The 23,327-nt window shown below is 35.0% G+C and overlaps 3 protein-coding genes across 4 annotated transcripts; 1 reads left to right on the top strand and 2 right to left on the bottom strand.

The window, feature by feature from the left end:
- Positions 1-1,213: 1,213 nt before the first annotated feature.
- LOC129313540 (ruvB-like protein 1) lies at positions 1,214-6,274 on the bottom strand. Its single transcript, XM_054956746.1, has 12 exons — positions 5,957-6,274; positions 5,125-5,313; positions 4,501-4,632; positions 4,234-4,383; positions 3,919-4,074; positions 3,359-3,493; positions 2,958-3,023; positions 2,759-2,865; positions 2,044-2,143; positions 1,840-1,931; positions 1,647-1,716; positions 1,214-1,552 (listed from the first exon to the last, which is right to left on the bottom strand). The coding sequence occupies exons 1-12, from the start codon at positions 6,044-6,046 to the stop codon at positions 1,463-1,465; spliced, it is 1,377 nt and encodes a 458-aa protein (XP_054812721.1). The 5' UTR covers positions 6,047-6,274; the 3' UTR covers positions 1,214-1,462.
- A 3,051-nt stretch (positions 6,275-9,325) lies between these two features.
- On the top strand, positions 9,326-16,125 carry LOC129312832 (uncharacterized). Of its 2 annotated transcripts, XM_054955580.1 has the most exons (14): positions 9,328-9,844; positions 10,824-10,993; positions 11,786-11,889; positions 12,311-12,377; positions 12,752-12,844; positions 12,969-13,133; positions 13,244-13,384; positions 13,478-13,555; positions 14,009-14,121; positions 14,193-14,253; positions 14,566-14,733; positions 15,030-15,131; positions 15,485-15,574; positions 15,666-16,125. In XM_054955580.1, exons 1-14 carry the CDS (start codon positions 9,556-9,558, stop codon positions 15,726-15,728), a joined length of 1,704 nt encoding a protein of 567 aa, XP_054811555.1. In that variant the 5' UTR covers positions 9,328-9,555; the 3' UTR covers positions 15,729-16,125. The 2 variants fall into 2 exon arrangements, with proteins under 2 accessions (XP_054811556.1, XP_054811555.1); XM_054955581.1 differs by lacking the exons at positions 14,009-14,121; positions 14,193-14,253 and having other exon boundaries at positions 9,326-9,844.
- Positions 16,126-16,978: 853 nt separating this feature from the next.
- LOC129312833 (mRNA-decapping enzyme-like protein) lies at positions 16,979-21,621 on the bottom strand. The gene is made up of 8 exons (XM_054955582.1): positions 21,261-21,621; positions 21,128-21,168; positions 20,771-20,820; positions 19,980-20,124; positions 19,460-19,516; positions 18,627-18,753; positions 17,478-17,957; positions 16,979-17,307 (listed from the first exon to the last, which is right to left on the bottom strand). The coding sequence occupies exons 1-8, from the start codon at positions 21,417-21,419 to the stop codon at positions 17,251-17,253; spliced, it is 1,116 nt and encodes a 371-aa protein (XP_054811557.1). The 5' UTR covers positions 21,420-21,621; the 3' UTR covers positions 16,979-17,250.
- Positions 21,622-23,327: the final 1,706 nt, after the last annotated feature.

Raw genomic sequence — 23,327 nt, 5'->3', positions numbered from 1 at the left:
CTCTCTCTCTCTCTCTCTCTATCTATATATATATATGCTTATATAATTGAATATCTAATTTGATGAATACTGATAAGAGAGACTCGACTATCATCGCTTTCGTTACTTGACAAACTCAATTTTTTATATAAATTATATATTCATTTAACAAGTGACAATAGATAATTAATAAGTATTGTTGAGGAATTAACAAGTAAAGTTATATAATTAACAAGTAATTTAATTGCTTTTTTGAAATAATAGTTAAATAAATCTTGTTATGGTATTAACAAGTCAAGCTATGCAATTAAAAAATATTATTGTGCAATTAATAGGTAAAATTACATGATTAACAAGTAATGCAGTTTAGTTGACGAAATCATGAATTTTACCACTAAATTCACGTAATTAACAAATCATGTTAAGGTGTTAACAATTACAATTACGTAATTAACAAGTAATGTAGCTCTCTTGCCAGAGTCACGGACTTAACGAGAAGAGTTAAGTAATTAACAAATCTTATTAAGATATTAACAAGTATAATTACACAACTAACAAGTAATTTAGTTCTGTTGCAATAGTCGAGGGGTCAACAAGAAAAATTAAGTAATTAACAAGTCCTGTTAAGGTATTAACAAGTAAAGTTACATGATTAACAAGTAACATAATAATCAAGTGATTTAAAAACAAAATTTATTATATACATATATATATATATATATAATTTTATGCATTATATGATTGAATGGGTTGAGTGACTTGACAGTCCAAAACTTTTTGGTGAACTAAGGGATCTTAAATTCTACACCCACCTTCATTACCTTTCGAGAAATTAATTCTTTATAATTCTCCAACCATCGCCAACGGTGGTCCAACAGTGGTACTCTGGCAACAATGGCTGGTGATTTTTTTAATATTTCAACCAAGGGTATTTTGGTCTTTTTTACATTCAAATTATTTTTAATTTAATCCCTAAGAACTGAATTGAGGTTTTGAATTTGTTAAGACCTACTAAAAGATATGTTGCTACCTAGATCCTTAAATAAAATTCTCCCTAAATATTATCATAAAGTTGAATTTCTGAAGGTATATATGAAGGGCATCTTTAAATAAAAAAACCACAATTTGAAAAACTTAAAAAACAAAAAGTTCTAGGGAAAGAAGAAAAATCTAGCATCAAAGCCTAAGCTTGTAAAAGAAATTGTGTAAAAGGAATTATTTAAAAAAATAGCAATAGCGTAAAAGGAAAAATGAAATATATGGAGAAAATATATCCCAGAATACATATAAAAGTTGCCGTTTAGGTTTTCAGTAGTCAAGAGTGATGATGAAAATGGTGCGCAAAACAAGTCGCATGAAATAACAACCAAAAGCATGAATCCTTTAATATACTACTCACTTCGCCTATGTCAGAATGCAGCCCGCATAACGAGATGCTCCCATGTCTAATTGGCACACATTCCATGATGTTTGAGGAGTTGCATTATGAGATGTATTTTTCCTGCTGTTCTTGAAGGAGCCTGGCCGATGATTTGGCATCCAAATATAACGAGCAAACTTCTTCAAGATCTGCCTATAAATTACACAATTCAAATCATACTCATGTAGTTGATGATAATAGCATAATAATTCATTCAAGAACCTAATTAAGCATAAATCATAAACACCTTGCAGATATTGTCTCGACCATTCATTTTGGCTACAATGCTGGCCGGGGACAAAAGCTGAACCGCGTGTCTGATAAGCCAGTATAACTTGTAAGTACCCAAGGAAAATGAAGTATTGCACCTAGGCCTATTCTACTGGACTGAAGGCTAATTTCAGATCGATTTTCAGCAGAACAAAATTCTGAAGACGTACCTTAAAGATGTCCTTTGTCCAATTTCCCCAAGGTAAGCTAAACTTTCCTCGTCCACACCCAGCTCCTCTACTTGAGCACGGATAGCTAAAATCTGTCTCAAATGCAATGAGCACATACGTTAGTGTAACTCAGATTCTACAATACTTTCAATTGTCAGAGGTTTGTTCTTGAAACAGAAGCAGCCCACTTAAATGCATCGCAACCTGTATCATCTCAGCAGGGCCATAGGTTTGGGTCCGAATTATCACCAACCGATCCAAAAGGTCAACAGGTATGCCATGAGGACTAGTCATATCCGTGCCTCTGCATAACAGGGCAATTTATTTAACATGTCAAGGTTGATCGTGGAGTAGTAATGAAAATACAACCAATCAACACTACAATTAATCTGATCAGATATACACTGTTAGGACTTTTACTTTTAGGGCTCAGCAATACCTTTAAATTCCATCCATCGAAATGCTCCAAATACCCAAATTAATTAGATGTCTCATAACAGAAGAACATTGAGGAAGAAAAAATCACCATTTATATTAGTATCCTACTTATACAAAAACAAATTGACTTATGCCATCAAAATGAATGAGGCTCTTCAAAGATTTGTCATTTATTTTGTTTTCTCCAATCATGGAAAACATTTCCCAAAGTTGACCCCACAGAACAAATTGGCTCAAAAACAAGTACTAGGACAGAATATGGAATGACATTTATTTTTAGCATAACAAAGATAGTTAGCCAGCAATAGAAGCAACCAAGAGAAGCAAGGCATGCTTTATTTAGCAAGTCTCAATAAAGTCATGTCTAAATATAGAATTCAAATCTCATTGAACATCAGATATCATTCTCTCATTTGATTCTGGTTTCTCCGAATTTACCTCTAAAACAATTTTTATAAAAACAATTGCTAGAGTTTCATACCTCACATTGCATATTCCTCGATTAGTAGCAAAGATTACTATTGGAGATAAGGAACTCTCTAAAGCACGATTCAAATACGAAAAACACTCCATGTCTAGCATATGCACCTGCAAAAAGCATTTAGAAATCAAATCAATCAAATTATAATTTAAAAATAGAAGCTATGCATTGCGACTCTGTGAGTGAGTGAAAAAGTCACCTCATCGATAAATAGAACTCCAGGCACAAGCTCAGCTACACCTTCATCAATATAACGGTTGACAACCTGTCAATAACAGAAGCACATTGTTAGACATAGTCTTTTTTGTTTTTTTTTTTTGGGCCTGGATCGTGAAAAGTAATCTATTTACATAGTCTATTATTCATTAGTCTCTTTTCCTGTGGTCATTCTTCTGAAAAAATTGACTATGTGAACATCACTGATTTCAAATCATTGCACACAACATCTAAAAGATTATAAAATATGGCAAGGAAATTTGAAAGTGGTTGAGCTTTGAGAAAGCATCTAAGAAACCCAAAAACTGAACATTCAACTCCTCACATACACTTGGATACTGAGAAAAATTAGTATCGGTCAAAAGTTCTGCCAAAAGTTAGTACCTTGTTAATTTCTTGTCTCAACTTATCAGTGATTTCAGTTTTCCTAGGTTTCATCATCTGGCCCATTAGGGATAGAATATCCTGCCCACCTTGAGGCCGTGCATTGGCAGCATCCAGATCATGTAGCGTTACATCCTTCAATAAAAAAAATGTAACTTTGATCACAATCAGGAACGAGTAATATATGTTTGTGTGTGTGTGTGTGTGTGTGTGTGTGTAGAATGTCTTAAAGAGAATTTTCACATAGAATATGGACCTTTTTGGCTACATATTTCCTGACATTTGCTCCAAAAATTCTCCATTACAACTTAAGTTACCCCAAAAAAATAAAAAAGCTACTAATTTTGAATACTTAATCTCCCGAGAAGCAGCTACATAAGAACTTGAAAAAGAATTGTTCAGACTGAAAATAACAACAGCATTCACAAAAATGAAACCAGACAAATAGGAAAGTCTTGAGCCTGATAAAGTTACAGGGGTTCTCATATAAACTAGTTACACCAAAATGGAATACTGAGGGATGTTATTAGTGTACAGGTGCATTTCTTCAGATGAATTACCTGAACAATCTCTTTCTTCTTGTGAACCTCGCCCTTTGGAAGTGGGACATACTCCTCTGCTTCAAGATCAAATTCTGTTGCAAAGGCATCACTTCTACCCACCCTTTTCACTGCTCCGCTATTTGCTTCAATGTATATGACATCCCCAACAGCCACCTGTAAACATTTTAAATTAAAACTTCAGGTTCTCTGCGTTCTTAGGTTCACATAACCATAAAATAGCGTTCAAATAACCATTTAAAAAGTTTATAATTTCTCTTGCATATAAACAAACAAAATAAAAAAAATGAAACCCATAGAAATTGGAAGCCTCACCTTCTCCTTAATCAAGGCATCATATATGGTGGGATCTAACTTCAGTTGCTTGGTTCCTTTTACTGTTTTTAATCCAATAATGACATGACTAATGCTTTTGCCATAGCCGCCTGTTATACTCTCTGATTCTTCAGGTGAGAGCTCCGTTACCTAACAAAAGACTAACAACACATAAGGACTTGACATCAACAATGATTTGAAGATGACAAGAACAGACTATGATACTGTCAACAATTTCAAAGGGGAAATCAATAATAATTAATTCACCTCTCCTTCATATACTTCCTTATTTTCCTTTATTCGCAAGCCAATAGCCCGTCGAAAATTTTCCATCAGAACCTCTGTCTTCTTGACTTCTGATGAATACACTTCTGAACCAACCATAGGGCAGAATGGGACCTGCATGGAATTTAAAAAAAAAAAAGAAAAAAGAAAAGAAACTTCTAATGAAGCCACCTCTGATGGGCCTCATGCTATTAAGGCCAGTAGCAGTAAAAGGACCAGCAAAACAATATAGAACGCAAGAGTAACTAAATCTTATATGTAATAAAGTGCGAGCAGGGAGGGAGATTTGGAGAGAGAAGAGAGGTCAGAAGAAGGTTTTAAGAACATGTTGCAATTGAAGTAGGTAGGAAAAATCTGAGAAAATGGTTGGGAGCTTCTAATCTCTCGGGAGCTAGAGAACCCCTTTGTTTTCGTTCTTTTATTTCATCTTTTGGTTTGCTATTAGCTGAGCATGTTCTTTTTGGCTCAGATTAGAGGATTCCTACCTTTGAATATCAATAAGCCAGTGAAGTTCACATCAGTATCACAGTTCATTTTAATCAATAAGATTGACAAGAAAATAATTGATATCAAAACAATATACTTATGAAAGAATTATGTAGCAACCTTGCTCCCAAGGTCCTGACTTATCCCAAGGGCTAGTGCAGTCTTTCCAGTTCCAGGAGGTCCGGCCAGTAAGAGTGCCCTGCCAGCCATCTTCTTCTGCCGAATCATATCAACCACAAGACCTGCTGCTTCTCTTGCCTCTGCCTGTCCCACAAAGCCTGCAGCAAAGGGTAGTGCTCTTCCATTGGCCTGTTGGGGGGGGGGGGGGGAGGAGCAGGTCATTCACATGGTTCGAGAGTGGAAGAAACCACTAATGATATGCCTATCCGATCGATAAAAAAAGCCTATGTCAGTCTACAAACAATACATTTGATTCTTCCAAAACCTCCTAGCTTCTCATTATAAGACAAGAAGAGTAGGTTCCCCCAACAACATTACACGCGTGTGTAAGAATCACCGCAAAAGGGAACCTAACATTTAACTTTGCAATGTGCCACTGATAACGGCTCTACAGAACTAAATTTAACAATAATATGAGGAGAAACAGGATTCAGTTCTTGCTTAACCGCATTAAAGCAAAGATTAAAATTTGTCCACGGTGAGATGATTGAACTTCTAACAGCAATGAACTTTTAAAGTCGTTGAAAAGTACTAATAATGTAAAATTTAGAGAAATGGCATTTTCCAGAGGAATATTGAAAATTGAGAGGACCTTTGCCCAGATTGCCAAAATATGAAAGTTTGTAAAGAAGAATAAACAAGATTTGACAGTAACCAAGCTGCTAAAACCCGCTTCCCTAGACTCTAAAGAGCCCACAGAAGATATGGAAGAGTGGGGTAGTTTCCTTCGTCGGAATGTGCGTGGTGAGTATGTTAGAGAGAAACAGAGAACCTCGAGTCCCAGGCCTTTGATATGTGTATGGGTGGCAACGCGCTGCTTCTTGGTGGTAGATTGAACCTCTTCTATTTTCATCTTCTCCATTAATAACTCTCTTTAGCTGCTCAGCTTTGCAGAGACCTCCAGTCGGACACTGAAACGCTTTCCACTGCCTCTGCAGTATTTCCGTCGTCGGTTTCTGCAACAGATGGCTGTCGTTCTCTTCGCAGGTGGTTGCCGGAGGGGAAGGACGGTTTCCACAATCTGTAACCAGGGGTTTTAGAACGAGGGAGCAGAGGAGGCGCGCAAGGAGCTTGGGTGTTTCCGCTTGCTCCTTAAATCTTAACTCAGATGTTTTGAAATATTTTCAAGACATTAAAAATAGAGTTACAAAAAGCCATATTCTTCCTTTATTTAAAAATATAAAATATTTTTAATTAAATCTTACTTTTTAATAAAATAATTATTTATTTTTTAATTAATTTTATTTTTTTATATTTATTTTTATAAAACACTTTATAATAAATATAAAATTATTATTGATAGTAATAATTTAAAAAAAAAAAGACAATGATTATACCTCAAAAGATTAAAAATATCTTTTAACATTCAACTCCTTAAAAAATATCTTATATTTTTAACGAAGGTAGTAAAACAAAGTCTGTATGAAAATTAGTATAATGGATTAATGGAAGTTCTAAATAGTAATACATACAGTATTGACATTATGAATTGTATTGTAAATTAGTATAATATGATTAATGAAAGTGTGTGTGTGTGTATAACGAAAATTGGATTTAGCAGAAGCTTTTCAAAGAAAAATGTAATGCCATTTTCAAGGCTTTTTAATTGATAATGTTCATTTACAATCAAAAAATATACCTTATTATTATAATCGATAATTTGGATCAAGCTCGATAGGCTAACTTGAATTTGAAAAATTTAGGACCAAATTAAAAAAATATTTTTTAATATTTAAGTCTATTTGGATGAACTTGAATAAGCCTAACAAAACTCAAGCCAAGCTCTATTTGGTTTTGGCTAGCCTGAGTAAAAAAATTTCAAGGAATATATAAAATATAACAAATATTAATTAAATTTTTAAGTTTTATATCATTTTATATTAAAATATTATATATTTGAGTGCATTACTAAAGTTTTTTCAAAAAATTAAATATATTTATATTTTCATATTTTTATTTATTTTTAATTAATAAAATATTTTAAACTAATATTTAAAATATATTTTAATATTAATTTTTATATTTTAAGACCCAATTTATTTTTTTAAAAAATTAGTCCTATATAACATTCGTGTATCCACCAAATATATTTTATATCTTTTATAAAATAAGATGATTAATTTAAAATAAAATTTTGACATATACAAATTTCTGACTCTACTACTAGATAAATAAATATAATAAATAAAATAATATTTTTAAATAATTATTTGATTATCATCTACGCCAAATTTGGTTGAAAAGTAAGAATAAACTAGAGTAAGTATTCGTTATATGTAAGAGTTAAATAATATAAAAAGTTAAAAAAATAATTAAAAAATAGTATTTTACTCATAATTAGATAATTTTTATATAATATAATGATCATTATTTTTCTCATATTCTCAGAATTAAAAAGTATAGTATACTCAGAAGTTATTAAAAATTTTAAACTAATTAGAGCAATGATTTTAAGTTAGTGGTCTAACTATGATTGAATTGACATCAACTTAATCATAATTAAAATAATTTAATTTAATTTAATTTAAATATATAAAATATTTATATATGAATGTGATAAGAGCAATATTTAAACAACTAAGATATTAATTCACAAGTAAAAAATATTAATGAATAATTACACATAATACAACAAAGCTACTTAAGTATCAAGTTGATAAGTTATTTTTTTATTATTTTAAAGTTAAAATAATGTGTTATGCTTAAGACAATTACCTAAAAATTAATATTATTTCAAAAGATAAAGAAAAAAATATTCTTAAAAAGTTTTGAATATTCAAGTTGATTCGAATGAATCCAAAACTTGAAAATATTATGATCAAGCTTAACTATATGAGCTTTTTAGAAATGATAGGATGTTTTGAAATTGATTTAAATTTAATTGGACTCGCATAAATTATCGACTTTATTGATTACAATGGTTAGTTAACCAAATAAGGCCAACATAAGTCAACTAGTGCATGGAGAGAGAGAGCCCCAACAAATTAAGGGTTTTTGAAGAGTAGACCTGAAAAAAGGTAAAAAGGAGAACAAAATTTGTGGAAGCGTGCAAAGTAGTTAATCTTCGTGATTGTTGCTCTTTGCGGGTCATAGAGGGTGGTCATTTTATGGTTTCTGCTTTTGCCTCAAAATTGGCCTATAATGAAGGATAATATACAGATGTTCCTGTGTTGCTCTTTACTGGTTCTCATTTTCCATCGATGTAGTTGCTTGTGCCTTCAGTTCTTGCATCAGCATGCAATCAATCTAACCAATGAAACCATTCCTCGAATTTCTATGAAAAATAAGTCAAGGAAGTAAAGCTGAAAACTTTGATATAGTCATACCAGACAATTCCAATAAAAATGACACTCATTCATCCTCATTATTGTGACTTGCTGAGCATTTAAAGTGCGATCGGAATCGGCATAAGAAATGAAGATCTCCAAGACTTATTGGAGATAATCAATCAAGGTTGCTAGCATTTAACTTTACTCTATCAGGCTTGTTATCCCAACCCCAATTGTTGGACTTCAGGATCTATTTAAAGCAGGCCTTGAAAATATTTGGGTAAACTTTTCTTTTGAAGCTACGAGCATTGCTCATGGTATCGTGTCAAACCAAATTGTGCCGGCTTTAGTACTCACACTCACTATCACCTATTAATTTCAACGAGATAAAAAATTGTCAAGAGAATTACATATAAATTCTCACCTAATACAATTAATTACTTATAAGTTTATTGGCAATCGAAATTAGAAGCATGACAACACAATCTCTTAACCTCAATTGCTAATGAATCCAAGATTAATTAGTTATGATAAGAGAGACTTTAAAGTAATTCTTTTAAAATTATTTGATTGGCTCTGAAATGGTCCTGCTGTGAGGAGCATCCACTTATAACAAGCAATTATAGTTATTGAAAAAATTATTTTGAAGACTTCTTATCTTACATGTTTAGCCAGATTCGTAGTCTTGCACTCACTATCTAAAAAATGTCTATTGTTAACAAAAACAATATTTATTTAAATAAATTAAAATCAGTATTGTATAAATTTTTCAACAAGCAAAATTGCTTGCATTAAAGTTCACCATGAATATTCGTCAGATCACAAGTGATACCGGGCTTTCCCATTGACGACCCCAAACCGAACAACATAACAAGTGACAACAAGGCAGCAAATCCCGGGCTCAGCTAACACTGGCTACACTGGAACTGAGCTTTCTTTCCGGCCTCCATTCTTCCTCCTCGATAGCTCGCTTTATCTCTTCTCAATCCCTTCGTTTTTTCTACTGCGACCATCCCTACGACATATAAACAATATATTTATGTAAACCTGCCAGATCGCCACCATCTCTCGCAGTCGCAGGTTCCCCTAACCCTAGATCTCCATGATTATGGCGCCAAGAAAAGCTCACGAGCGTCAACTGCTCGTGGAGTCCATGTACTCAGTCATTGCACTTCTCTTCCTCCTTGTCACTTGCGTTGAGCTCTGTGACGCCGCCACTGTAGTCGATGTCTACCGCCTGATTCAGTATGATATGTCCGGTGCTCCATTCGGATCTCGACTCGCTAGTCTCAATCACCATGCCGGCTCTCTTCACTTCTCCCCCCATGCTGATCTTTCACGCACTGTGCTCGTGATTCCGCTTCGCGAGTTGAACATGACTTTTGTCAAAGGTTTCTTCTTCTTCCTATTTTCTTTTTCGTGCTGACTTGGTTGCACAAGAAGTGATTTATGACGCAATTCTGAAGCATAACCCGATTAATGTTGTGCTAGTTACAGCAGTCTTTTCTGGCCCGATACTTACAGAAGTCTTGGTGAAACAGCAAAATGACCATGGCGTTATCTTGTACTCTGAATTTTCTCGATTCATATATGGTCTGAACGCGTGTTATTATGGGGCTAGCGAACCGAAATAAATTTCCATATCACCAGCGCTAGGCTGGAAGTTGGGTCTGTTCTGTTTTTCTTGTCAGTACAAACCATTACATGGCAATCTGACACCTTTTGAGAGCGAGGACGAGAAGTGGTGGTTCAGATCGCTGCACTTGATATTAATCTTCCTCTCTAACGTGCGAAATAATGGATGTGCTTATTCTTGATTTATGGGTAAAAAAATCCACAGGCGTTCAAATAATTAAAGTGTTGAATTGGGGGATTCATACTAGTCTTAAGAGACAAAGGATAATTATTAGAAACCCATCATGAGATTTGGAAAATGTTGAGTTACTTGGAACGTAATAATCTTGATACACGAGAGGGAGCTACAAACCATCAAGAGACATTAAGTAATGAGCTGCAAAGAGGCATTCTAATATATTGTAGCGTGTCTTGAAGTGCTCATAAATATACAGCTTCCATATAAATTTATTCAGTGCGATATGACTGGGAGGCATGGGAAGTTGCGCTGAGTTTATAAATGTTAAATTGATAAATTAGCTGTTGTAATTAACCTACTAATGCTATCCATTCTTGTTGCCAAAAAAAAAAAAAGTTAACCACAAATTACATTATTTTATGTAGTAATGTAGCTGAATGCTTAGTTTTTACTTTTTAAGCCTCTTTATTTGTCAAGATTATTATTTGATGAATGTCATTCGATTTTACACTTATAAGTCTGCCAAATGTTAATTTCTTGTGGATCGTATATGGCAGAATATATTGTTGAAAAGAAACCACTGGGGGGCTTATTATTTTTGCTACCTAAGATGTTCAGTTTGGAAAATAAAGGTGGCATGAAAAGTGACCATCAAGATGATGGTAAGGAGCAGCTGAAGAATGCGTTGGCTGAACTGGAACAGATACTAATACACAACAACTTACCTGTGAGTAGATTGGATCCAGCTTCTCCTGTACTATTTTCCCTTCTTAATTTTCCTGTAAAATACTCCCCCAATCCTAAATATAAGTCATTTTTAAGCACCTCACTAGAACCAAAGAAAGGTTGTTATCTCATTAAATTGGTCTTAAAATTGAATAAATTTTCATCTTTACCCGTAATTAAAATCATCAATTTAAAAATCAAGTACACTTTCTATCCTCTTTAAAGAGGGCATTTTTGGAGAAAAGCATTAAATACGCCAAAAACTCATGCAAAGTTTTCTATCTTTAGGAACACAATATTTCTTCTAAAATGTGACCTGTATTTAGGACCGGAGGGAATAAAAGATTTTCCACCTGGGAGTGGCATATGAATTCCTTTTCATTAAACTTGGTTTGATTTTTTTCCATATCTTTTCTCCTTTGTTGGTGTTGTATGTATCCACAATACGTTGTCACCAATTACCTGGCCAAGCTGTGTTCAACATGAATCTTATTAACAGTATCAACTAATGCATTGATTTTTCCAAAACTGTCCTTGTAAACTCATTGTAAGTTTGCATATCAGATTTTAGATAATTTCATTGTATGCATATTAGATTCATGAGATATTAGAGCTTACTTCTAATACTTTTCATTTTCAAAGTATGTGTGGCTTCCTTTTCATTTGAGGCTGGGAACATGGTTATCATAATTGCGTTTCCCCCCTTCTGTCACATTGTCCTTCTACATCTTTCACCTTTTTTTTTTGTATTTTTGACTGAAGTTTTACTTTACGGAGTTGCTACTTGTTACAGTACCCTGTTTATTTTGCTTATGAGGATGACAACATTCATGCTGTGTTAGCTGATATCAAGAAAAATGATGCCACTGGCCAGCCTGCTACTGCAACTAATGGCGGGTAAGTTTAAATATGTTAATACTTAGTATAGTTTCACTGTTTGAATCAAATCTTGCTAACTTGCCTGACAGTCACGTCAGTTGACATGATTTTTTATGACATGATTCATTGGTCTCTATGCCCTAAATATAGCAACTTAGTGGCAGTTTTCCTTGTTTGAATCAAATCGTGCAAAGCTTCTTGACAGCCAGGCTGAGCTATGGAGTGTTTGAACCCAGTTAATTGGTATCCGTGCACTAGATATGGCATGCTCAATTGCTGATAGTGTCATTGTTCCTATATTTTTCCCTTCTCAATACTATCTGTTACTTTGATGGATTATGTTTCAATTTATTGATTTTAGAGTTGCTTTTTTTTTTTAACCCTTATTCTTTTCAATGTTGGTGTTCTCATTTATTTCTTTGCCTTGTGACAATTGCAGATACAAGTTTGTTGTTTCAGCTCCAGAACCAAAGAAAGTTGCATCTCCCTCAATTACAAACATTCAGGTTTTAGTTCAGCCTTTTCGGTAGAGGCAGTGATTTGAACCATTATTAAACTGAAACATATTTTAATAATACATGGTTGATGCTCTTGACTCTGGTTTCTTATGCTTGAGTGTGAAAAGTATTTTAGACCTATTATAGCTTTAGAATCTAAAAAGCTTTCAGACATCTGTTAGAGAGCTTCTTATTATTCTGATTTGGCTTGATTTTGGATAGATAATTAGGGGCATGGTATTGTCAGAAATGCTACTTATTTCACCAACCTCTCTCTACAAACATTCAATAAAACTCCCCTTTCTTTTATCTTTAACCTAGCTATTGGGAAAAACCTGAATCACTATTTTAACCACTGTTCTGTATCAATGGTATCGCTGCAGGGATGGTTGGCAGGAAAGAAGACTGATGATGACGCTAGTCAATTACCCACCATTGCTATAGTGGCATCGTATGACACTTTTGGGGCTGCTCCTGTATGTACTTTTTTTTCTTCTTCTTTTTCTGGTAATTTATATGCATTTTTTCTTGTTGCACCTATAGGTATAATATCACTTGGTGTGTTATTCATGTACGCGTTAAAAATATCTGTAACTGTAGGCATTGTCAGTGGGAAGTGATAGTAATGGAAGTGGTGTTGTGGCTCTCCTCGAAGTAGCCAGGTTGCTTTCTCTCCTCTATTCTAATCCAAAGACAAGAGGACATTACAATGTACTCTTTGGACTGATGTCTGGCGGGCCATACAACTACAATGGAACTCGTAAGGTGATAGATTCTGTTTGTAAATTCACTTTTTGGTGACAGATTTTGTCACATTTTAGCTAGTCTTTCCTGTTTAATTTCATATTGTGTAACTTTGAATCCGCTTGTTCCAGTGGCTTCGCAGCTTCGATCAACGTATGCGTGAAAGCATTGACTATGCTATCTGCTTGAATAGTATTGGTTCATGGGAAAATGATTTGTGGATTCATGTGTCTAAGCCACCAGAAAATGTCTACATAAAGCAAATTTTCGACGTTAGTAAATTGTCACATCAGAGTAGGTAGCTATACAGAAATGCATTGACGTGCAATTTATGTTTTGATGTTTTTTTGTTGGATTTCGTGCAGGATTTTTCTATCGTGGCAGAAGAGTTGGGCTTTACTGTTAATTTGAAGCACAAGAAAATAAATATTTCGAATCCTCGAGTAAGTGCTGAACCTTACAGATCCGTTCAACTAGTAGAGTCTATAATCATTTTTTATTCAGCCTTTCTTTTGTATTCAACTTCATTATAGATGCCATATTAGACACTCACTTCCTTATCCACCCTCCTTAATCTCAACAATCTGAACATTTGTGCATAGCTCCATATGCCTTTGTCTGTTTTAATTAGCATCTGAGCAAGGTGCTGGGGAGGCTCTCTCTCTCTCTCACGTATCTTCTCCATGCTTCTTTTATTAGTTCCTTTTTTACTTGGTTCTTGAAAGGAATATGTTAATGACTTTTAGTCCATCTGCTATTACCTACTACTTATTTGTCTTTGCCTTTAGGAATAAAAATTTTCTCTCTTGATATCTCATAAAAGTATTCACTATTCTGCTACCAGTGCGTTCTTCCTTTTACTGTTTTGAAGTTGGTTACCAAGCTACTTGCTGTAGGTAGCTTGGGAGCATGAACAATTTTCTAGGCTGAGAGTTACTGCTGCCACCCTCTCTGAACTCTCCACTGCACCTGACTTGCTAGAAAGGACTGGGGGCCTTGTTGACAGCAGGTTCATCTTTTGACCTAAAACCCAGATTATTTTTCCTCACATAGCATTTTTCTGAGAGCTTGATTCTGCAGGCCTTTTGTCAATGAAACAGCAGTTGTCAGAAGTGTGAAGTTAATTGCTGAGAGTCTTGCGGTAGGATTAATTTATTTACGTTGCATAGTGATCGTAGGAACATTGTAAGAACAGATTGGCAACATTTCTTGTAAATTCTTTCTTTCTATCACTTAATGGGAGTTCGGACTTTGAGGGAGTGGTCTGACATTTGGCATGTGCATTAATTTTATGTTTAGCACCAAAAGCTATTAAGAGTCTTATCCCCAACAAATACATACATTTCTTGGAATGACAAGATTGATGCTTGTAAGATGTAGCATTGATTATTTTGCATCTTTATGTTGTGAAGCCTCACTGTTTCTTAACAATCATCTGCTCCTCTTTCTGCAGAGACATATCTACAGACATGAAGGAAAGAATATTCGGGTATTTGCAGACAACAGTAGTTTGGCTGTAAATCCTTCTTATATTCGATCCTGGTTAAATGTGTTGTCCCAAACACCTCGGGTTGCACCATTTCTGCCAAAAGACGATCCTTTTGTCGCAGCACTGAAAAAGGTATTGTTCTTGTATGTTTTACTGATAGGCCAGCTGAGAGTAAGTTTGCGCTGACTTGGGATGTTTATGTTATGGCTTGGTTTTTGGTTGATTAGGGACTGGATGTGCTGTGCCAATGGGCTTAGTGCTAATAACTAATGTTGTGTAGTGTTTTGGGGGGAATATTATTTTTTTTGAAGAAAAAAGTTAGTGAAGGGTGATAACTCCCCAATTCCCTTAAAACTTAGAGTTGACAATAAAGCATCCCTTGTTTTACCACCTTTTTCTACTAACCCAGGCGATATACTTGTTTCCAGGAATTAGAAGATCACACTGACCAGGTTGATCTGCATCGGGATGTGCTAGATGGGATGTTCACTTTCTATGATTCAACTAGGGCAATGCTTAATGTATATCAGGTATTTGAAGTTCACTTTGAAACATTTAAAAGTTGTCTCTCCCTTTTTTAAGTGGCTGAAGAGAACTTAATAAACGGATCTTTGTGGATAGAGTGGATAGATCACTGATTTAGATATTTTCAATCTTCTTCTTGATTGTTGTCTTTGCTCCCCCCCCCCCCCGGGGGGGGGGTTTTTTGGTGCAACATTTTTCCCAGGTTTTTGACCTGCCTGGCTTCCCTTCCCTCCAATTACATATTTTCCTAGTTAAGAGAGAGGATTTCAACATATAACAAAAAGGCGTGAGCTTTTTTGTTTTATGACATGTTGTATACCCTTAGCTTGGGAAATAATCAAATTATTTGATTTTACAGGTCGCCAGTGTCACATTTGACCTTCTGTTGCTGTTAGTATTGGGGTCGTATTTAATTTTGCTCTTCAGTTTCTTGGTCATCACAACTAGGGTATCCCTCTGTTTCTTACTTAACATCAGTTTGCAAAAATTTTATGCACAGCGTAGTTTGGGTACTCATTGTTGGTGATGCTGTTAATCAGGGCCTTGATGATCTAATCAGCTTATTTCGACGGCCTCCCTCACGAAAAGTGAAGACTGCATAGTAATAAATAGGTAGGCTTTTGCGTCAAGGTTTGCCCGTGTATTGCGATCTCCGGTAGAAGAACTTTAGGATGAGTCTATAATGAAACTGCGTAACGTTGATTGGTTTTAGAGGTTGAGAACGGCAAGATGTTTGATTTGTGTGCTGCTAAAAATGAGGACGCTGGGGCTCAAGTAAAATTTCGATGTTTATTTTGAAAATCTTATTTGCTGCGTTTTGGCAGAGCAAGGGATAAATGTAAGTGGCAGCGTGATGAAATGGAATTTAGCAGCATCTCATTTTTTCAAAGAATGAGACGTTGGCTGGAATAAACCTCGTCGGAATTCCAGTTGCAATGGTCAATGCTAGTTGTGAAAAATAAGATTGGAAAGCATTTGATGGTTTTTCATGTTTTAGCATTTGTCAGGTGGCATATACTGTTAGAATATATTTGAATAGCGACTAGGTTTTCCTGTTCCTTATTCATCAAATCTCGTGTCAGTAATTTTAGTTGAATCTTCGGTAAGATCAGTTTTGAACTCCGATTGTTGCCGACCCGTGTCTCCGAGCGTGTCAGGTATGGTTATAACTATAAACGTGATATAACTATAACCATCCAAAATATTCCCCTCTACATGACTCCCAAGTAAATTATTTTTAAAAGCTTGTTTTCGTATTTTATCTGACTGGGCAACTTCGATAAAAGCAATTTCAATATATTAAATATAGTCTTAATAGAATTCAAATATTTAAAAGATAAAAACAATTTTAAGGTTATTTTCTATTTTCTTAATTGCAAAAGGGGACATTAAGAGGAAATTCAAATTCAGATCAATTGTCCTAGCTGTGGTTTGATATTTCAAGTTTCAAATGGAAATCGGTAAGATATGAATCACAATATTCCTCTTGCTGGCGAGATGGTGGATGCGACAAAGGCATGATTACCAAGTGACATGGTTGGAAGCCGATCTAGTCGATAATGGGTCATAAATACACCAGGGATCAACGTATATTCTGATTGACTAAAGTTCCGCATTATAGAGATAGGCCTTTATCGAATGACTTGTCGGAATCATAAAAATCTTAAACACAACATACAAACCAAATGAGGCTCAACACCGCTTCACAATTGCCCATAAATATGCTCAGGGAAGAAGTTTCAATCCAGCGATACACGTGGAGCCTGTTCTCTATTTGTTTAAACTTTGGGCCTAGTCATTTTCTTGTATGAGGCGCGATACATTCGACGTGAAAGTTTATTTTGCGTTAAAATTCAACCCATAAGCTTTTGATATATGTATATATACTCTTGTAATCTTTTTGATACAATACGCCACGTCGGTCTCATAAAAATATGGCGACATTTCAAAAAACTAGCGAGAGCCGGATGGCCATCACCAGCTTGTACAACCAATGTTACATATTGGGATACTTTACTGAAAAGCTTATACATAATGATCAAGACCTGGCCTAAAAATAACAGTAAATGTGAAGTACCATAAACAATGCCTCTAGCAAGTTGATGACTTGACAGCTCTTGAAAGTCATGATTGGTGAGCATTCAGCAGCGCTCTATAGACCATATCAATGAATTGATTGTCCTAGAAGTAGCACACAGCAAAGTTAGAACACGAGAATGGGCAAGAAAAAAGGACAACACACAACCTTATTAACCATATAACATAAAAGATTATGATTGACTCAGTATACTATTTGCTTGTAAATGGTATTATAGGAAGAATATCAAACAGTACTAAGCAACCAGGCTAACCTGAACAAGCACTAGAAGTGCATCTCGGACCTTTTCCCTGGTAATCACCGGACCATAGTTCGGAGGAGGAGCAGAAGCAGGAGTAAGAGATGGCGGAGGATTTGGAGGTGGAAATGGTTGTAGCAGGGGAGTACCAAGTGGGCGTTGTATGCTAACAGCAGAATGAAGTGGGGGGGCTGCTGGAGTGGATGAAGGAGTAGAAGGGGCCATCAATGTTGAAGATGAAGGGGGAGGAACAAAAAAGGAAGACGGCTTCACAAGATTTGTGGCTAGGTTGTTGCTGCCACCAGCTTCAGGAGTGGTGTGGAGGGGCATTAGAGGTGTAGCTGCTGATAGAGCAGGTATCTGCAAGGACAGCAAGGTTGGCACAGTGGGTGTAGCAGCATTTGTTGGCACGGAAAGAGAAGGAATCGGATGAGAAGACTGGTAAGGTTGTCCAGTGATTGGAGCACTGGTGGAATTCCCAATGGTCATAGCTGTCTGCAACATTATTAGAGAAAAAACTTACCCTGATCAGAACTAAGTTCCAAATGTTCAGTTTAGAATTAGAAACTCTGTTAACATCACAAAATATAACGTTTACACATGAGAAGGGCCATATATAGCAATTGAGTCCATTTCTGGTAAAATACAACTTCATTATAAAATATTATCTCAGAAATAGATAAATAGGTTCACAGGATACATCAGTACAAATTTAAACAAGAAATTTTTTGGCAAAGCACAATATAATGCGTCCTTTTCCAGCATTATGAATTATTACTACCACCATATTCAAGCATCCAGTACTCCAGTTCAGGAAACTTTTCAAAAAAGTCTCCAAAGATAAAAAAACTCAGGAAAAATGGAAAACCAACAAGTTTAGGGTTAGATCTAAGAAAGTATAAGACTATAAAATCTGTTGGAAATAATCCTAGAACATATAACAAGGCTAGGTTGGATATAAATCTATTACAAGACCTGAAGAAGAAAGGACACTCCAGTGTCAGGGAAAAACAAAGGAGCAAAACCAAGTTAAGCAACAAAGCAAATAAAAATTCCACTCTGCAAGTAACTCAGACTCACAGCATGTCCAATGAAAGAAAGGTTAGAAAAGATACATCCATCACAAATATCAGAAGCAAATAATTTTGTTTCTATGTTACATACACTGAAGAAGTTCACAAAGGAAGGATCATCAGGAACATCAACCAGATTTGAATTAGATGATGATGATGGCTCCAGAGGACCGTCCATAACTGCCATAGTTGGCACTGCCTCCAGCTCCTCAAACTCACTGCGAGTAAATAAAAGCAAAGGCTTACTTCTTAAAGTCTAATATAAGACAATGTAGCCAAGCTGTCAACTGCAATGATAACCTACCACTGACACAAAAAAGTGGAGAGAGATGAAATATGTATGACTGAAATAACAGAACTTATACACTTCCCCCGATTAAAGATAAGACCTGACAATAAAGATGCAACTGAGCAGTAACTTGAATAATTATTTTCAGTTGCATCACAAGCATTAATCCCACATCAAAGTGCAAGCTTCACCCAATTATCATTAATCAGATAAAAGCACACTTGTATCATATATATTCAGACACGTACATTTTTCAATCACAAATAGGGGGGAAAGTGTAGTTAAGTTGCACAGGTGCAGGGGTGGAGAAATCATATAGACAATTCAATTCAGTATGGTTACTATGGTTACACAATAATAGGGCTATGGTCAATGTGGTTGCACAGTCAGTAACTTCAACAGAATATTAGGGCTATGGTTACACAATCAGTATCACACCAGAACCCACCCTGTATTATATTGCATATGATATTCTCAAGAGCCTGGATATAAGCACGGTGTAATGAAAGAATTCTATGGGAAAGAATAAGGAAAATAGAATACCGTAAATCAACCCACATCAACCTTCCTTGAGGATGGATTGGGAAGAAGAAAGGTTATAATTAAACGAACCGTAAAAGGAAGAGTATTATTACCTCTTTGTTGAAGACACCTTTGACTTTTGAGGCACCTTGGAGTAGGCATTAAGGATCCTGAAAATCAACTGGACACAGCTGAATATATGGTCGGGCGTGATGAGTTTGTGACAATATTCAATGGACAATTTTGCCAATTCCAAATAATTCTAAATCGATGGTGACATAGGCATCAAATGCCAACAAACTAGTAACTATTCTGAGCCCCAAACCCCAACCCCACCCCCACCCCCAAAAAAAGTATAAAATTGAAATTAAAGCATATCACTCAGTTCTGCTTTGGTATAAAAACCATACATCCAACCAACAATGGGGTGAAGGGAGAGATTATAGATTTGAAAATAGGCACCTCTCAAGTAGCACAAATGGTTCGACTCATCACATTTACATGACCTTAATATGGGGGCATGGATGTACGGAAGAATAATGAAGACAGTCTGAAAAGTAACCAACTGACTATTCAAACATCACATAGAAAGTGCGTGCCAGAAAGCAGGGGCTCGCAAAATTGCATCCGCACCTGTTAAAAAGATTTGCAACCTCTTCACATTCACGTGCATTATAGAACCAGATGCCATTTACTTCTTGAGCAGCGTTCCTATAAAGCAGATATGGAATCTGAACTTCATACTCGAAATCTCCGAGGAGATTCTCCACCAAATTTTCTGCTTATGCCAACACAATTTTATGCTAGTTCAAACAAAGACAAGACTCAAATGCGAGCTACGCAAACGGACACTAGGAATTTCCTTTCCCCATGTCTAGCAGCAACATGATATGCAATTTGTTATTGAAGGAAGTTATAGAAGGCATATTTGGTGTTCATATATTCACTAATTTGCTATACTCACAATATTGATTAGAGTGTAAGAAGCCAGCCGTGGAGTGCCAATAGCCAATACCTAAGCCCCAATCCTAAAATTTTAAGGCAGAAGCACACCTAATAACTACAAAAATATTATATTATACACAAGAAAATATTAAACATACAGTATACTAAATATAAGACAAGAATCTGTTTGGAAATAATTTTCATGCGCAGGAGAGCTGAGCAAACATCACTGCCACATGAACTTTAATAGTGAATCCACCGGAAGGAAGACTTGGAAGCAAACAGCAGAGTAAGTGTAGGCCATCCCCACAATCCATTTATCTTTAAGAGAAAGGTTTCATAAATCCATATTATTATTAAGACAAGTCATGAACCAGGCTGAATTTCCATAAGCCACAAAAATTTATAATTTTAGATTCTCAAAAATGAATAACTGACCAACTGACGGCAATAAACAAAAGGGAGGTGGACGTACTAACCAGTATTGCGACGATTCATCACTATAAACTGAAATCGCGGCTGAGTATTCCTGAAGCAAGATAGAGCAATAAAATCAGGCATGATTAACATCAGCTGATGAATAGAAACCTAAGAAAATCCAACATAAAAGCCCCGTGCTTCCCAAACATAAATTCATTCTAAACTTATTGATCGTTGAGCCTATGAACCGTTTGATCCATGGTAAACGTAACAGACCTACTATTCGATTTATTTCACACCAATTACATTTGTATATCCTTAAGCACATGGATTTCAACACCAACACTTCAACAGATTCCTAACTAACCATAAATTCACTTGTGACATCGTTGGATACAATATAAAAAGAAACTAACCTCTTAACAACAAAAAGAGATCCCTCAACGTCCTTGCGGCTCTGCAAACCAGTCATACATAAAGCAGAGAGAAAAGTGAGAAAGCAATCAAAAAAGGGTAAAGCAGAAAATGAAGAGATAATGGATGGCGAACCCATTGGCTGTGGTCGATGTTGAACTCGTAGAAGGTGACATGAGCAGCAGTGAAGAGAATTTCCTCGACGAAGGGATCGATTCGCTGCAGAACAGTAAGGTTGAGATGCTTGGTGCTCTGCTGGTCCAGATTGGGCATCAGCTTGCCGTTCTGAGACATCGCGGATGGTATCTGCAACGCAAACCCTAGAATTTGGGGCCAATGTTAAACGAAAGAGAGAGTGACGGGTAGCGCAGGCTGGGGAACGAATTTGGGCGCTTATCGTCGAAGGAAACCTTCAGTCAATGACGAAAACAACCTCGTAACCGAGGTTTGTTGTGTTTCACTGTTTTGTGTAAGGTCATGAATATATATTATATATTATATTTGCCCATCCAGGCTATGGTTTGCTGGTTAGAGCTTGATGGCTTCCCCGTGCAAATCACAGGTTGGACTCGGCATGCTTGCTACTAATTTGTTTTTGGACCGAAGGCGGGCTTGCAACTTACTTTCAACTAGTGATCTCAGTCAGAAAATAGTTTTTATATTTTATTAAAAACAAAAAATGTTATTAAAATAGAAATTGAGAGGAGCAGAGAAGAGAGAAAACTATACTAAGAGAATAAGAGAATAGAGAGCTTTTTTATTTTCGGTGTATCGAATATAATTAAGGTGTCTGCTATTTATAGGCACAATTATATCAATTAAAGTGAATAAAATATACAAGATAATAAGTGAAATATATTATAGTAACTGAAAAATATTAGAGAATCTAAAATAATAGACATTTACATAATATTCTAATATTTATAACACTTTTCCTTAAATATTCAAATGTTGTGCCTCATTAAAACTTTACTAAGAAAAACACAATGGCACAAAAACTTAGTAAAGAAAAAAGAGTATACAGTATCATCATATTTATTGAAGCTGCCTTAATAAAAACCTTATCAAGAAAATTCAGTGGGACAAAACTTTGGTTAAAAATAAAAGAGTACAGCATAACTTTCACTCTCCTTGATGATGATATCACTCCTTGTTCTTAAGTTTTCTTGAGTCGTTGTATCCTAACTTGTGTATCAATTTCTTGAATATTATTATTAGTAATGCCTTTAAATCTGTGAGTTGATATGGTGTTACAGCTAGACTATATATGTATATTTTGAACTATTTTCTTTAAACATATTTTCTGGATATGAACACATTCTTTGCTTGTGGTATATCTTGTGAGGGTAAAAAATATTTTCATAAATAAATAATCTTTCAAAAGTCAACTTGTATATTTCAAAATAGACATGTATAACACATGCATAATCAATTAATTTTAATCCCAAATAAGTTGAGTAAATCAACTACAAATAATAATTCCACAAGCATATCATATCAAATAGATATCTTTATCGCAAATCAAGGCCATATCATAAATTGTGATGTGAAAGCATTCATATATAATGCTTCAGGACCATATTTCATCATCCTTTTGGAGAAAAATGATCTTGATTTTCAATCTAATCACCTGCTATTTTAACATATTTCTCTAACAATCAAGTTTCATGTATACTCTTTAGGATGTTCAATAATGCTCAATTAATCAAATTTAATGCAAATCAATATGTATACAATTATACGAACAAATATAATGAACGAGAAATTCTCCCAAAAAACTCTACAAGCTTTTGTCATCTTGAGTTCTTCTGAAATTTTCAAGTAAATGTCGTTGTATAGAGAGCCATATAAGCAATCTATCATTTAGTAGATGAATATCAGATTTCTATACTACTAAGGCAATAACATATCACAAATCATTTCATCCACCACATAATATATTAATGCATATTTTGAATCTTTGTAAGATATTCTTATATTGAAAGTCAAGCTTTGCATGTGACATTTCATATTTTTCTTTTTACATAAATGCTCGTGTATAATATCATACTTCAGGTGCTTGAACTATCAGTTCACAACTTTCATGTCATAAATAAGTGAATGTAATTTTATTTGTATTGTGTTCTTTTTTTCCTATCAAGATCCTCATTTGATAGTAATATTTTATTTTCATTAAAAATGTTGTTGACAACTTTTATCTTT

The sequence above is a fragment of the Prosopis cineraria genome, unplaced genomic scaffold (assembly GCF_029017545.1).
Source record: "Prosopis cineraria cultivar Desert tree isolate PC_DT_omini unplaced genomic scaffold, ASM2901754v1 PC6, whole genome shotgun sequence".
Taxonomy (NCBI): Eukaryota; Viridiplantae; Streptophyta; class Magnoliopsida; order Fabales; family Fabaceae; genus Prosopis; species Prosopis cineraria.
Note: the sequence above shows the minus strand (reverse complement) of the source record. Positions and strands in the feature narration are given on the sequence as shown.

Excerpts from the sequence above, each read along its gene's own strand:
- LOC129313540 (XM_054956746.1), bottom strand. The coding sequence starts at position 6,046 with ATGGAGAAGATGAAAATAGAAGAGGTTCAATCTACCACCAAGAAGCAG. Across the intron at positions 2,866-2,957 it reads GAGTTCTATTTATCGATGAG|GTGCATATGCTAGACATGGA; the intron begins GTGACTTTTTCA and ends TGCTTTTTGCAG. Across the intron at positions 1,717-1,839 it reads GGACAAAGGACATCTTTAAG|ACACGCGGTTCAGCTTTTGT; the intron begins GTACGTCTTCAG and ends CTGGCTTATCAG.
- LOC129312832 (XM_054955580.1), top strand. The coding sequence starts at position 9,556 with ATGATTATGGCGCCAAGAAAAGCTCACGAGCGTCAACTGCTCGTGGAG. Across the intron at positions 15,132-15,484 it reads CAATGCTTAATGTATATCAG|GTCGCCAGTGTCACATTTGA; the intron begins GTATTTGAAGTT and ends TTGATTTTACAG. Across the intron at positions 15,575-15,665 it reads TCTTGGTCATCACAACTAGG|GGCCTTGATGATCTAATCAG; the intron begins GTATCCCTCTGT and ends GCTGTTAATCAG.
- LOC129312833 (XM_054955582.1), bottom strand. The coding sequence starts at position 21,419 with ATGTCTCAGAACGGCAAGCTGATGCCCAATCTGGACCAGCAGAGCACC. Across the intron at positions 20,821-21,127 it reads TCTCTTTTTGTTGTTAAGAG|GAATACTCAGCCGCGATTTC; the intron begins GTTAGTTTCTTT and ends ATCTTGCTTCAG. Across the intron at positions 18,754-19,459 it reads AAGGTGTCTTCAACAAAGAG|TGAGTTTGAGGAGCTGGAGG; the intron begins GTAATAATACTC and ends ATTTACTCGCAG.